Source organism: Ruditapes philippinarum, unplaced genomic scaffold, assembly GCF_026571515.1.
Source record: "Ruditapes philippinarum isolate M1 unplaced genomic scaffold, ASM2657151v2 ctg1650_1_1_1_1, whole genome shotgun sequence".
Taxonomy (NCBI): Eukaryota; Metazoa; Mollusca; class Bivalvia; order Venerida; family Veneridae; genus Ruditapes; species Ruditapes philippinarum.
In genome coordinates, this window is record NW_026852389.1 from 227,650 (window position 1) to 242,577 (window position 14,928).

At 33.1% G+C, this 14,928-nt stretch overlaps 1 protein-coding gene across 4 annotated transcripts in view; it reads right to left on the reverse strand.

The window, feature by feature from the left end:
• The window catches only part of LOC132758778 (ubiquitin-like modifier-activating enzyme 1), a 35,408-nt gene that overhangs the window by 3,820 nt on the left and 16,660 nt on the right, over positions 1-14,928 (reverse strand). For 3 of the 4 annotated variants that reach the window (XM_060750479.1, XM_060750490.1, XM_060750498.1), the window contains 13 exons: positions 13,316-13,413; positions 12,660-12,806; positions 12,011-12,181; positions 9,449-9,559; positions 8,640-8,720; positions 8,171-8,326; positions 6,165-6,330; positions 5,666-5,748; positions 4,816-5,043; positions 3,880-4,026; positions 1,366-1,440; positions 1,002-1,197; positions 33-214 (listed from right to left, as the gene is read on the reverse strand). In XM_060750479.1, the coding sequence (XP_060606462.1) occupies positions 33-214; positions 1,002-1,197; positions 1,366-1,440; positions 3,880-4,026; positions 4,816-5,043; positions 5,666-5,748; positions 6,165-6,330; positions 8,171-8,326; positions 8,640-8,720; positions 9,449-9,559; positions 12,011-12,181; positions 12,660-12,806; positions 13,316-13,413 (1,841 nt within the window). Of the gene's footprint in view, positions 1-32; positions 215-1,001; positions 1,198-1,365; positions 1,441-3,879; positions 4,027-4,815; positions 5,044-5,661; positions 5,749-6,164; positions 6,331-8,170; positions 8,327-8,639; positions 8,721-9,448; positions 9,560-12,010; positions 12,182-12,659; positions 12,807-13,315; positions 13,414-14,928 lie in introns of all 4 variants that reach the window. The other variant, XM_060750484.1, reaches the window with a different exon arrangement.

Here is a 14,928-nt window from a genome sequence, read left to right on the forward strand (position 1 = left end):
TGAGCTAATAATTTTACAACTTATGTACAAACCTTGTGTCTGTCTGCAGGTGGAATGTCATAATTCTCTGCTCTAAGATTAGAACATGATACAATAAAGTCCATGTGAAAGTTACTGTCATCATCCTTCTCAAATTCTACTGGACGTAACAAAAATCCCTTCATACTGGCTGGTGAAGGTAAACTATCCTTTAATTTCTGTATATCATCTGTGTCTGTAACAAACATACAAACAAATTAATAACATGACTTTTACTGTACACGGTTGATTGTATAGAACAAGTCATAATCTATAAACATATATTAGCCACAGTTATATAGCCATTTTAAGCTAAATATGTTTCAACAATTCAAAGCCAGCAAACATTTGTCAGTGAAAATTGAACAAGAAGTCCTCTTAGTAAATAACCTTGAATAACAAATGTTATAACACCAGCTAGGTTTAAAATACCAAAGTTATAGATATCAACAGTTACAGTTTACACTAGGTCATGATTTAGTATTATTTAAAGATTTTCAACAACCATCACTCTTCAATATTTGTTTGTCTATCTTTAACACCCATTTTATCCCATTTTTGGTCATATTTTGGTGGTTGTATCCATGTAGACAAATGACCAGTAAGTACCAAGTTTTGTCATAAGAAACTGACAACTAATCCAACTTGATTTTTGAATAAGCAGCGATAGACAAATACCATTACCTAGATCAAACCAGTGATCTTAGGATTACAAATCTAATGCTCTCCCTATTGAGCTAGGTCAACAGACACTTCAATACAAAATATTATATTTGATCCTACAAAAAACAAAGCTTGCTGGCAAAAACAAAGCCTGATCATGGCTGATGACATATCTTTTTCCCCAGCATAAAACCTTGTCATTTTTTAAATTAATGTTAACTATAAATTATCAATAAACTTTAACTGCATTTATAAACATTGATAATCCTGTCTGACATTCAAGGATAAGCCTTCCAGTTAAGTTTCAGTTTTCAACACACCAAAGTTTCCATTGTTGGCATTGGCCTCAAGATCAGCATCTGTCACCGATATCTTGATGCCAGACCGAGGTTTGAACTCTTCTACCACGATTTTATCTACCATAGCCTTGATTGCCGCTCTGTCCCGAACCTGCTTTAACCCATAGATTTCTGCCTTCAGATTGGCAGCAGAAGCAACAAAGTCTAAATGAACGTCCTGAAATAGTTTACAATGATCAGGTTTAATTTTAAATTTGAAACTAAACACAATATCCAATAGACAATAATATCTTTTATAAGTTAGACATTACTAGGTATCACTTATCAAACATTTTTATAATAGAAATAAGTTTATATAACAAAACAGCTGCAGTAAGTTACTTACATTATTAGAATCAAATTTTAGAGGATGGGGACATCTTTTTGGTCCAGACCAGAATGGTGCCCCAGAACTTGTCACCTGAAATATAAATCAAAAATAGCTTTTTTAAAACACATTTCTCTACATTAATGATGAAAGTTCAGCAAACATATCACAAATATGATTTTTTTATATTTGTATCATGCAAACTTTTGTCATGTCCAAACTACTTACTTTTATTGCTATATATAAAGAAGCTACAATGTGTACATTTAAATTCTGCCAACTTTGTGATACAGAAAAAAGCTATACAGTTTTTCATCCTTCACTTCTATATAGCTCCCATCCCTCATTTATTGTTTGCCTTTTTAATTTTAATTATAATAAGAACTGTCACAGGAGACAGCAAAGCTCGACTAATAAAATACTGGACGCAGTAAGGAAGACAAAACTATGAAAGAAAAATCAATTATGTATGATTAAGTTATAGTAAAAAAACAAGAGCCATGTCAACATGGCCATCCCCCGCCGAATGTGTTTGCTCATTGGAAGAATGTATATGTAGTAGAGCGGAATAATTCTATTTTAAGAGGTCTTTTGGTAATGAAAACTGATGGCTATAGTGATTACAGATTTGAAACCTATGTGAATACTGATGGCTGAAAATAACAAAGGGCAATTACTGAAAAATAATGCAGGGTAGGTTATCATTATTGTGTGCTGCATCCCTCCTCAGTAAAATCTATCCACCTATGAAGTTTCAAGTTGATACCTCAAATACTTTTTGAGAAAAAATTAAAGTATGAAAAAGAACAAAGGGCAATAACTCAAAAATTATAAAAGGTAGAGTTATCATTCTTGTGCAGTGCACACCTCCTGAGTCAGAGATCTATGCACCTATGAAGTTTCATTTTGATATCTCAAAGGCTTTTTTGAGTTATGCTCTGGACAAAAATTAATTTTGAAAAATAACAAAGGGCAATAACTCAAAAATAATGCAGGGTAGAGTTATCATTCTTAAGCACTGCACTTCTCCTCAATGAGATCCATCCACCTTTGCAGTTTCAAGTTGATACCTCAAATACTTTTTGAGATAAGCTCTGGACAAAATAGCATGAAAAAAAAAAGGGCAATAACTCAAAAATTGTATAGGGAAGAGTTATCATTCTTGCGCACAACATTCCTCATCAATAAGATCTATCTACCTATGACATTTCATGTTGATATCTCAAACACTTTTTGAGTTATGCTCCACTTAGGTGAAAAATTAGGTATGAAAAATAACAAAGGGCAATAACTCAAACATTATGAAAGGTAGAGTTATCATTCTTGTGCACTGCACACCTCCTGAGTGAGATCTATGCACCTATGAAGTTTCATGTTAATATCTCATAGGCTTTTGGAGTTATGCTCTGGACAAAAATCAATTTTGAAAAATAACAAAGGGCAATAACTCAAAAATCATGCAAGGTAGAGTTATCATTCTTGTGCACTGCACTCCTCCTCAATGAGGTCTATCCACTTATGAAGTTTCAAGTTGATAACTCAAATACTTTTAGAGATATGCTCCGGACAAAAATGTCGGACGGAAGGACGGACGGACGGAAGGACAGACGGACGGAGACTATTTCTATATCCTCCGCCGAAATTTTTCGGCGGGGGATAATAAAATTGTTAACATAAATTCCAAGATCAAGGGGAATAATTCTGGAAATAGTCTAGCTAGAGGTATGAACCTTGTCACACAACATGTGTGTTATGATAAGAAATATATATTTGAAGTTTGAAGTAGATACCTTAAAAAATAAAGAAGTTATAATATTTCTTAAGGAAAATCCTAAGTTCAAAGAGAGATAAAGCTGTAAATATTGCTTCAAGAGTTATGAACATTGTCACATAAAATGTAATTGATGATAAGGAATAAGTATTTAAAGTTTGGGGTAGATACCTTTAAAACTAAAAAAGTTATAGTAAAAAATAACATTTTTCTAGTAAAGAAATCTAAGTTTATGGGGAGATAATTCTTGCAATATTAGTGCTAGAGTTATGTACCTTGTCACATAACATGTGGTTAATGATAAGGTACATATATTTGAAGTATGTAGTTGATCCCTTAAGAAATAAATAAGTAACAGTAAAAATAGTATTTTTTAAGGAAAATTCTAAGTTCAAGGGGAGATATATCTGAAAATATTGGTGCTAAAGTTATGAAACTTGTCACAGAAGATGTGGTTGATGATAAGGAACATATATATGAAGTTTGAAGTTGATACCTTAAGAAATGACAAAGTTATAGTGAAAAATATTTTACTGCACCAAAACTTTAATCTGAAATCTGGACGCGAACGTCGACGCCGGGGCGAGTAGAACAGCTCTCAATATACTTTGTATAGTCGAGCTAAAAAATTGTTCTCAAATGACTTCATTAAGAGATTCCAAACTTCATTATAAATCAACTAGATACTGTTAAGATCCAATTAGCCACATAAGAAGTGTGTTTAGGTAGTTAACTTAAAGTTATCAGTTATATAACTGTACCTGATCTGATGGGAAATTAAACAATAACTGCTGTATCTGATTATCATAATTTTCTTGAAAAACTTTTCTAGCATAGGTCACGCAGTCTTCAAAACTTGACGGCCTATTGTCCACCAACACTTTACGAACTGTGTCCAATGTTTCAATCTGTAGGAAAGAAATGAGAGGATATTACTACCAATAGTTCATACCAGAAAGCTTATTTTCATTTTCTTAAAACAAATCATATATGATTATTCAAATTAACATTGAACTGAGTATTCAAGCAAAAAAACCTTGATTAACAACAGCTGTTCACCTTTCACTTTTCTCATTTGCTTAATAGTAAAGCTTGACCTTTTCACCTTAAATGTTTTTTTCTTCTCTTCTTAGGTCATATGGCCAATTTCCCACTTTACTGGTGGAGGAAGACCTCACAGGTGCCCTTACATGCATAATTTCAGGCATGAACATGCACATGAGTAGAAACACTAACTTTCTGTAACCTTAAATGGTTATGGTGGGTTTGAATCATACAGGTACAAACAAAGTTTGAAGTTTCAAGGGAAATGCACTTTGATATAACATATGTAATTATCTTTATGTTTTGCTATTACAGGTACCAGTATACCTGATAATGTCTTTGAGAGGTTTAACTTAGCAAGGTGTATTTACATTCATATCACAGTTACTTTTGAAGTTAATGACCATAAACAAAACCTTGACCAAAAATGTTAATGCTGACAAGTAGGTCATGACATTCATCATTGACTCACAGCTTTTACCTCGAAAAGTGGAGCAGCTAAAATGAACAAAACTCTTATCATGTCCGATATTTTGACAGCTGATTTTATTTATCATATTTATCATAGAAAAACATAAATATGTAATCATATTCATAAGTCAAGACATCACATATTGCACATATATTTAGTTATTCCATAACAAAATACTCACAGGTTGTGTTCCTTGTAGTTTAAAAGTTCTCTCAAGAAATTTAGGATCTGTTAAATAAAGATTGGCTGTTTCTATTGGTCCCTTAAACTCGCCCTCGAATGTGTCTCTTGCCCACTGTAAGGTGTGTTCAATGGCATTAGGAAAGTTCTTCAGTGTACAGATTGGTATAGACTTCTCTGGAGGATCTTGTGATGATGAATATGATTCTGTCAGATGTGGTATAACTACCTGTAAACAAACAGGAACACATCTACACTTGATCACATGACTAGATTAGTCTTGATTACAAACAATCAATTATAAAATAATACCTGCTATACATTTATAATAAGTAACTGTATAAGGGGGATAACCATTCATATGCTTCATTCTTTTGTACCAGAAATAAGTAAGAAACAGTTGCAAGTGATGAAAAACTAATTGTATATATTGACAAGCTATCTTACTTAATATTTCACTAAGCAATGTTGTATACCAACAATTGATTATTATATATTGACAAGCTACCTTACTTAATATTAAGTTAAGCAAGTTTTGATACAGACAAGGTACCTTTCTTAAAGGTGCACCAAAAATGATAACTGTATTATATAATGACAAGCCACCTTAATACAACCTGTGTAACACAAACATTCCTTTGTACACAAATAAGAAATGTTCCTAAATATTTTACTAAAAAAATATATATTTATATCCAAACGTTGAGCACAGATGAATCTATAATACAATTTTAACATTACAGTAAGTTATTAACACTTATTGACAAGATATATTAAGAAATGAATTCTTAATTCTATCATTATTTCTTATAAATAATGTTTGCTTTGTTCAAATGCATATTTACACTAACCTGAACATTTGCTTTAGTACCCAGTGTTCCAGATTCTAACAAAGATTTTCTGTAATACACACATCTTCTGTCCATATACATACCTGTAGTTACAATATTATATTTAAAATATAAAATTCATTCAATATGCATATTCAACTACACCAATTAATCAAGCTGTTTTGACTTATTTAATTGGATTCTTAGCCTTAGTAGTTATGTCACATTCCCTCAAAAATATTTCTTTTATATAACTATAGAGTTGGGATTCTGAAATCAATATAAATCTATGAAAAGTGTCTTTAATCTAATACTAGGCCTCTTGATTTAAAAATATAACATTTTACTACACCAACTTTTTAAAGCAATGTCTTAATAATTTAAAATCTTATTATTTGTACTGTATTTATATGATGGTATGGTAATATTTTCATTACAAACACTAGCCTTATCGTTTTGACATTCTCTATTTAGTCAAATATGATATGAGATGATTGTTGAAAACATTATAAAGACTTACGAGCATCAACATTATCAAGGGCATTGGCCACACCATCCAGCTGTTCAAAGAAATCATCAGTATAAATATTTTCAGTATCCTGTCCGACCCGGTTTTCCTGTGCGGTTATCTTGAGGGCAGGGTTCATCACCTTTGCTGCAGATGCTGCTGTTGATGACTTGTGTTTCTATTTATAAATAAAATATCTCCTTAACTAATCTAAATCAATATATGGTAAGATATTTTTAACATTTTTTTAGCATAAGAAATGAATATTTTCTGCTTTAAGTATAAAGGGCAAACATGTGCCTTATAATGTTTCAACAGTGGATAAAACAAGAGGGCCATGATGGCCCTGAGGTCGCTCACCTGTATATAGGCCCCCAAACCCCCACTCCCCCAACGTTGCAGAGCCAATTTAACCCAAGGGCTTTTATTTGCACAAACTTGGTAGACACCCATAAGATGTTTCATGCTAAACATTTAAGTTCTAGCTCATTGGGCTTTTTAAAAGAAGATTTTTTTTAGTTTTTACTATACACATATAGTTAAAAACAATGAGACCCCTGGGGCCGGGCCAGTTTTGACCCCAGGGCTTTTATTTGAACAAACTTTGTAGACACTTACTAGAAGATGTTTCATGCTTAATATCTAAACTCTAGCTATTTGGGTTTTTTCAAAGAAGATTTAAAGTTTTTGCTAAACACATATAAAGAAAATCAATGACCCCCGGGGCGGGGCCAATTTTCACCCCTGGGCTTGTATTTGAACAAACTTGGTAGACACCTATTAGAACATGTTTGATGCTCAATATCTTAGCCATAGCTCTTTGAGTTCTTTAAAAGAAGATTTTTTAAGTTTTTACTATATGCATATAGGGAAAATCAATGACCCCCCGGGGCGGGGCCAATTTTGACCCCAGGGCTTTTATTTGAACAAACTTGGTAGACACACACTAGAAGATGTTTCATGCCAAATATCTAAGCTCTAGCTGTTTGAGTCCTTTAAAAGAAGATTTTTAAGTTTTTACTATATGCATATAGGGAAAATCAATGACCCCCGGGACGGGGCCAATTTTCACCCCAAGGCTTTTATTTGAACAAACTTGGTAGACACCCATTAGAACATGTTTCATGCTTAATATCTTAGCTCTAGCTCTTTGGGTTCTTTAAAAGAAGATTTTTTAAGTTTTTACTATATGCATATAGGGAAAATCAATGACCCCCGGGGCGGGGCCAATTTTGACCCCAGGGCTTTTATTTGAACAAACTTGGTAGACACCAATTAGAACATGTTTCATGCTAAATATCTTAGCTCTAGCTATTTGGGTTCTTTAAAAGAAGATTTTTTAAGTTTTTACTATATGCATATAGGGAAAATCAATGACCCCCCGGGGCGGGGCCAGTTTTGACCCCAGGGCTTTTATTTGAACAAACTTGGTAGACACTCACTAGATGATGTTTCATGCCAAATATCTAAGCTCTAGCTTTTATGGTTTTTTAAAAGAAGATATTTAAAGTGTTTTTTTTTCGATTGCCATGGCAACCAGAGTTTTGCATGGAATTAAATTCTTTGAACAATTTTGAAAGGTGACCACCAAAGGAACATTCCTGTGAAGTTTGGATGAAATTGGCTTAGTGGTTTATGAGGAGATTTCATTTAAAGTAAAAGTTTACGGACGGACGGACGACGGACGAAAAGCGATCACAAAAGCTCACCCTGTCACTTTGTGACAGGTGAGCTAAAAAAAAGTAAATAAAGAAAATATTGCTAAATGTGACAGAATGTGTAATAGAGGTATATTACTTTAATACAAAATACTAAACCACTATAACTGTATTTATTAATTGCCAAATTGCAAAAGATGGCTTAGCTTTATAGACAATGGGTAACTTTTGTGAAACTGTAATGGGACAATTAACAAAAAACATTCTATAAAATAACAATATTAGTCATTTTGCGACACACTGGGTCTTTAACTTCAACTTCTATGTTAATTTATAATAAGATATAATAATGTCACTTACAGATACATCCCATGGTCTGAACAGAAACTGTCTGTTAAGATTAGATTTTTCAATGATGTCCATATCAGTGACATAGACCATTCCACCTTCACCACAAGCTACACCCATCAGTGCCCAGTTCTTTAACATCTCACATCCAATAGCTCCAGCTCCAACCTGTACATATTCATCATTTATACATTTTTATAAATCTGACACTTTAGTTATAACGCACCATCTAGTAATAAGAATTATCACTTGTTACACGCAAAGTTGTTTCGAGGTTTAGCAAGTTTAACAATAATCATTATTTACAGAAAATTTCTAGGTCCCTAAACATTGTCTTTAAATAAAATTACTGTGAAAATAAAGTGGTATTGGAACTTATTCACATAAAAATATCTGTAACATATTCTAGAAAATTATGAAATATTAGCTCTTACATATCTTCATGATTGAAACTTTAAAATCATAGAACATGAGAACTCACCAGGAAATATTTCAGGTTGTTAAGTTTATTTTGGAACTCCTGACCAAACACTGCTGTCTGTCCATCATATCTGTTGTTGTTCTAAAAGATAAAAGTTAATATAGTGAAAATATGTGAACGTAAGATCAACTTAGATCAGATCATTGTTGTATAATGTGAACACATGTATCATTGTATACATAATTCATTTAGATCAGACAATGTTTCATCTTACAAAAGTTTTTAAGTCGTGTTACAAGATTAAGAACTCACTTGTGGACATATTTTTCTCTATCACTGATCAAGGGATCAATATAGAAATTTTCAAACAATTTAAATTTTTACAACATTAAAGGGAGTCCAATGAGGTGTTTTGATATGGCATGAGTGGGAATAATTTTTTCGACATAAATTTTCCATTTGATGTAGATCATTGCCAATAACTTAAGTGGCAAATTTCACATCATTTGCTAACTCATGTTTATCCAGAATAATTATTCTTATTGCAAAAAATGATCCAAAATTGAAAAGGGTTTCAATGCTTTTCACTCAAATTGGGCTAAGAATAACACAAAAATATGATTTTCAATCTATTTCTCAGTATATTTCTTAATTATCTTTTGCGTATCTTTCTATTTTAAGTACACCTGGTGATCTATGTATGAAATTCAAATTTTGTGTTTTATGCTCTAACTTCAGTGGAGTTCCTTTAAATGAAATGACAGTTGCAATTAATACAAAGTTCCCTATGTTCAAACATTTTCAGTCAAAATATAATTCTTTAAAACAAATGCCTAACACCTACTGACATATATAAAATATTCATTTACCTGTTTACAAGATTCCTCAGTAAGAATTTCATCTCTATTTTCTTGTGGTAGACACTCCAGGGCATCAAAATATAAATACTGGAATACTGGGTTAAACTTGCCAGAACATGCCTGTAAAATACTTAATTCATTATATAATATCAACTTTAAGAAATACAATAGTATACCGACACCAGTACCATATTTACTGAATGACGTACATTTTATCTTAAGTACAAAGAAAGGCTGACTGACGAATCAAACAAGTTATCTTTATTGAAATCCTACAAATTATCTGCAGTAAAATAACAAGAGGGCCATGATGGCCCTGAGGTCGCTCACCTGTATATAGGCCCCCACCCCCCCCCCCCCACAACGTTGCAGGGCCAATTTTAACCCAAGGGCTTTTATTTGCACAAACTTGGTAGACACCCATAAGAAGATGTTTCATGCTAAACATCTAAGCTCTAGCTCATTGGGCTTTTTAAAAGAAGATTTTTTTTAAGTTATTACTATACACATATAGTTAAAAAACAATAACACCCCTGGGGCGGGGCCAATTTTGACCCCAGGGCTTTTATTTGAACAAACTTGGTAGACACCCATTAGAACATGTTTCATGCTAAATATCTTAGCTCTAGCTCTTTGGGTACTTTAAAAGAAGACTTTTTAAGTTTTTACTATATGCATATAGGGAAAATCAATGACCCCCCGGGGCGGGGCCAATTTTGACCCCAGGGCTTTTATTTGAACAAACTTGGTAGACACCCATAAGAACATGTTTCATGCTAAATATCTTAGCTCTAGCTCTTTGGGTTTTTTAAAAGAAGACTTTTTAAGTTTTTACTATATGCATATAGGGAAAATCAATGACCCCCTGGGGTGGGGCCAATTTTGACCCCAGGGCTTTTATTTGAACAAACTTGGTAGACACCCATTAGAACATGTTTCATGCTAAATATCTTTGCTCTAACTCTTTGGGTTCTTTAAAAGAAGACTTTTTAAGTTTTTACTATATGCATATAGGGAAAATCAATGACCCCCTGGGGCGGGGCCAATTTTGACCCCAGGGCTTTTATTTGAACAAACTTGGTAGACACCTATTAGAACATGTTTGATGCTCAATATCTTAGCAATAGCTCTTTGAGTTCTTTAAAAGAAGATTTTTTAAGTTTTTACTATATGCATATAGGGAAAATCAATGACCCCCCGGGGCGGGGCCAATTTTGACCCCAGGGCTTTTATTTGAACAAACTTGGTAGACACCCATTAGAACATGTTTCATGCTAAATATCTTAGCTCTAGCTCTTTGGGTTCTTTAAGTGAAGATTTTTTTAGTTTTTACTATATGCATATAGGGAAAATCAATGACCCCCTGGGGCGGGGCCAATTTTGACCCCAGGGCTTTTATTTGAACAAACTTGGTAAACACTTATTAGAACATGTTTCATGCTAAATATCTTTGCTCTAACTCTTTGGGTTCTTTAAAAGAAGACTTTTTAAGTTTTTACTATATGCATATAGGGAAAATCAATGACCCCCTGGGGCGGGGCCAATTTTGACCCCAGTGATTTTATTTGAACAAACTTGGTAGACACCTATTAGAACATGTTTGATGCTCAATATCTTAGCAATAGCTCTTTGAGTTCTTTAAAAGAAGATTTTTTAAGTTTTTACTATATGCATATAGGGAAAATCAATGACCCCCCGGGGCGGGGCCAATTTTGACCCCAGGGCTTTTATTTGAACAAACTTGGTAGACACCCATTAGAACATGTTTCATGCTAAATATCTTAGCTCTAGCTCTTTGGGTTCTTTAAAAGAAGATTTTTTTAGTTTTTACTATATGCATATAGGGAAAATCAATGACCCCCTGGGGCGGGGCCAATTTTGACCCCAGGGCTTTTATTTGAACAAACTTGGTAGACACTCACTAGAAGATGTTTCATGCCAAATATCTAAGCTCTAGCTCTTATGGTTTTTTAAAAGAAGATATTTAAAGTTTTTTCTTTCGGTTGCCATGGCAACCAGAGTTCTGCATGGAATTAAATTCTTTGAACAATTTTTAAAGGTGACCACCAAAGGAACATTCCTGTGAAGTTTGGATGAAATTGGCTTAGTGGTTTATGAGGAGATGTCATTTAAAGTAAAAGATTACGGACGGACGACGGACGGACAGACGGACGGACGCCGGACGAAAAGCGATCACAAAAGCTCACCCTGTCACTTTGTGACAGGTGAGCTAAAAATCCTACAGAATTATAAAAACATTATCAACTATTTTCTTATGTTTGTGTTCTGCACTGAGCCTTACATTAATTTAACTTGAATTATCATTATACACAACTAATAAAACATTAGGGGAGTGGTGGCCAAGTGGTTAAGGTGTCGGCCTCTCAACCCAGGGATCATGGATTCGAGCCCTGCTCAGGTCACAACCATGTTTCTTCATATGACACCAGTACTGGTTGGTTCCAGGAAGCGGACTTGAAAGTGACTAATTCAAGTTGCAAGTACTTGTTTCACAATTGAAAATAAATATGTTTAAACTAAAACATTTGATTTTCATCTAGAGTTACTTACCTTCATCACTTCCTGGGCAGTTATACCCCCTATAACAGCAGCTAATGGACACAGGTCACCTCGTGCACCGAATGAGAACTCGTTTATAAGACTTTCATCAATATCATCACATTTAGCTCCTGATTTACTATTGATCTCATTGAATATTTTCATGAATTCTCCAGCATCTTCCTATAATGTACAAACACATAAATCTATTTATATTTTGCCTTTTATCTTGTAACTTAGTAGTAGTAATCTAATTAATAATTAAACAAGAATTTATTTTACTTTCAGATAAAAGTATTATGCACTCATTGTGATAGGCAAATTCAGACAGGTACATTTCATTTTAAAATTACCTCCTTTATAACAGGGCAGAAACATATGATAGTACTGTGCCTTTCTCTCAGAAAAGAATGAAAGCAACATATATACTAACTTCTATTTTGTGCATAGTTCTTAGAATTTCTACTGGTTTGTAAAGAATCTTAAAACCTAGAACTGTTTATTCACCAATAAAGGGTTACTCAACCTTCAAGGGTCTAGACTCAAAGGATGTATATACAACTTGAAATGAAATTTTATTTTAATCAATATACCAGTATAACAGTTTTGTTACAAACCATTTTCAATATTTCATAAAGAACAAAATCTAGTGGTGCCTTACCTTACTTCTACTTCTAGGTAAATCAGCTTTCTGTTTGATATATTCATGTATGGTCTGGAAAGCTATATGGAGCTGACCTGGACGGTCAAACTTGGCAAAATCTGTCATGACAAACTCTGGTGCATTCACTGCCTCCTTTATGGATTTCTGCAAAAAAAAATTTGTTTTCCAAATTTAAAACATTATAACAATATACATCTCCAAACAGTTTTGTTTTAGAACCTATCATATACCTGTTTTAATAGTCTAAATGTTTCACTCAAGTTCAGGTGTGGCGCTCACAGTTATTCTTCAATTACTTAACAATATTTTCTCCTCAAGGTCATTAAACTTCTTTTTGAGTTATGTCTCAAATCTCAAGATTTTCATTAGTCAGTAAACATTCTGTGACAGTTTCTGACCAATCAAATAACTGAGATTTGAGATTGAGCTTGGAGAATTTCTTTATAACCTCGGGTCTGGTCCCTAAAAGCATCATATATCATCTAGTCAGATCAGTACCCCTGCCATGTTACTAAAATAATGTTAAATTCATTGTTACTTTATTAAATATCTAACAAATTGCTTACATAGCACAAATGCTTAAACAGTAAAAATAAAATAATCTTTTATCAAGAAGTATCTATGTACTTTAACAAATTGAATAAATGACTTACAAACTTGATGGTTGTTGGCATTTTTACTTTGGTAACTATGCCTCCCTTTTGGTACGGTGAGAATTTTTTTGTGTCTCCAATACTGAATGTGTATGGTCCTAAAATAAAACATAGAATGTTAGTCATACAAAATTGTGTGATCTGCCATCAAACATATTACACTTTTTCTTATCATTGTTATTATTTTTTTCAAGCATACAATTTATCAATTAAGATATTTGTTTGGTAAGGTTTAAGGTCATTTGTTTGGTAAGGTTTAAGGTCATTTGTTTGGTAAGGTTTAAGGTCATTTGTTTGGTAAGGTTTAAGGTCATTTGTTTGGTAAGGTTTAAGGTCATTTGTTTGGTACGGTTTAAGGTATTTGTTTGGTAAGGTTTAAGGTAACACACTGTCAGGGTCATACAGTGACTTTCCATCTTTACTGTTGAATGAATATCTTTATGCATTACTTCATTAATACAGTCATGAGTGAACACCAAAGTATAACAATAGACCTTTCATTATCTAGTTGGACAGACTTCCTTACATCAAAAAATTCAAAAGCCCTGGTGGAATTCAAACCCATAGCAGTTAGAGGCAAGTGATCTTTAGTCACAGTGACTTTAACCACTCAACCACAGAGACTCTCCAAAACGGGCAATTACAATTTTTCTTAAATTGCATATTAAGTTGAATTTTCCTTTCAGTAATATTTTATCAAATGTCAAAAATATGACTGAAAATTGATTACTTTCACAAGTCAATATTATGATTATCTCAAGCTGCTATCTTGTTCTGTATATCATTTTAATGAAAACAAGTTTGATATAATTACATTTTCAACAATATATGATTAAGTGTTCTCAACATCATGTGCATTACTATAGTCATTTATAATACTTAAAACATTTCACAGAGATAACAACATGTATTTATAAATAGAGCTGTCATTGATTTAGTGTGAAACATATGGACAATATAATTATATTGAATGACAAATATCAACGATATTGAGATATGTTGATAATGACTTGTCTATAATTTACTTTCATACCTATTAAAATGATATCAGTAAAAACATAATTATTCTGTTCATACAATTATGATGCGTCTTCAGTGTTTTTTTTCACCAAAATATTCGGCGAAATTCGGCCCCATTCCCCCCTCAAAATAGTATGTTTTTTTCCCCTCTCAAAGCCAAATTTTCCCCCCATATGGCAGCCAAAATTTGCCTGCAATGAATACCATTTTTTTGCATATAACTGCCGAATAATGTTTTATTTTAAGCCTGTAAGACTTACTGTTAAGCAAAGTTGTTTACAAATTCTTCCCGGGTATGTAAGGGGAGCTACTCACAGCTTCCCAACAAGTTTAACATGCGACACTTTAAATTCTGCTGTCAATATTTTAGATCCGTATATTAAGAAAAAGCGACGTATTTTAAACTTGTGTTGCAAGAGTTGCTCCCCTATTCTACTCACCGGAAAGAAAACAATGTCAAACAAAAGTAAATCTTACAGTCATTGTATACACACCGGTCTCTTAAATATCGGTGTACACAATGATCTTACAGTGTTAAGTGGTGTATTAAAATATTCATTGGATTCGTTTTTGTTTCTCCTCATTTGTGAAGA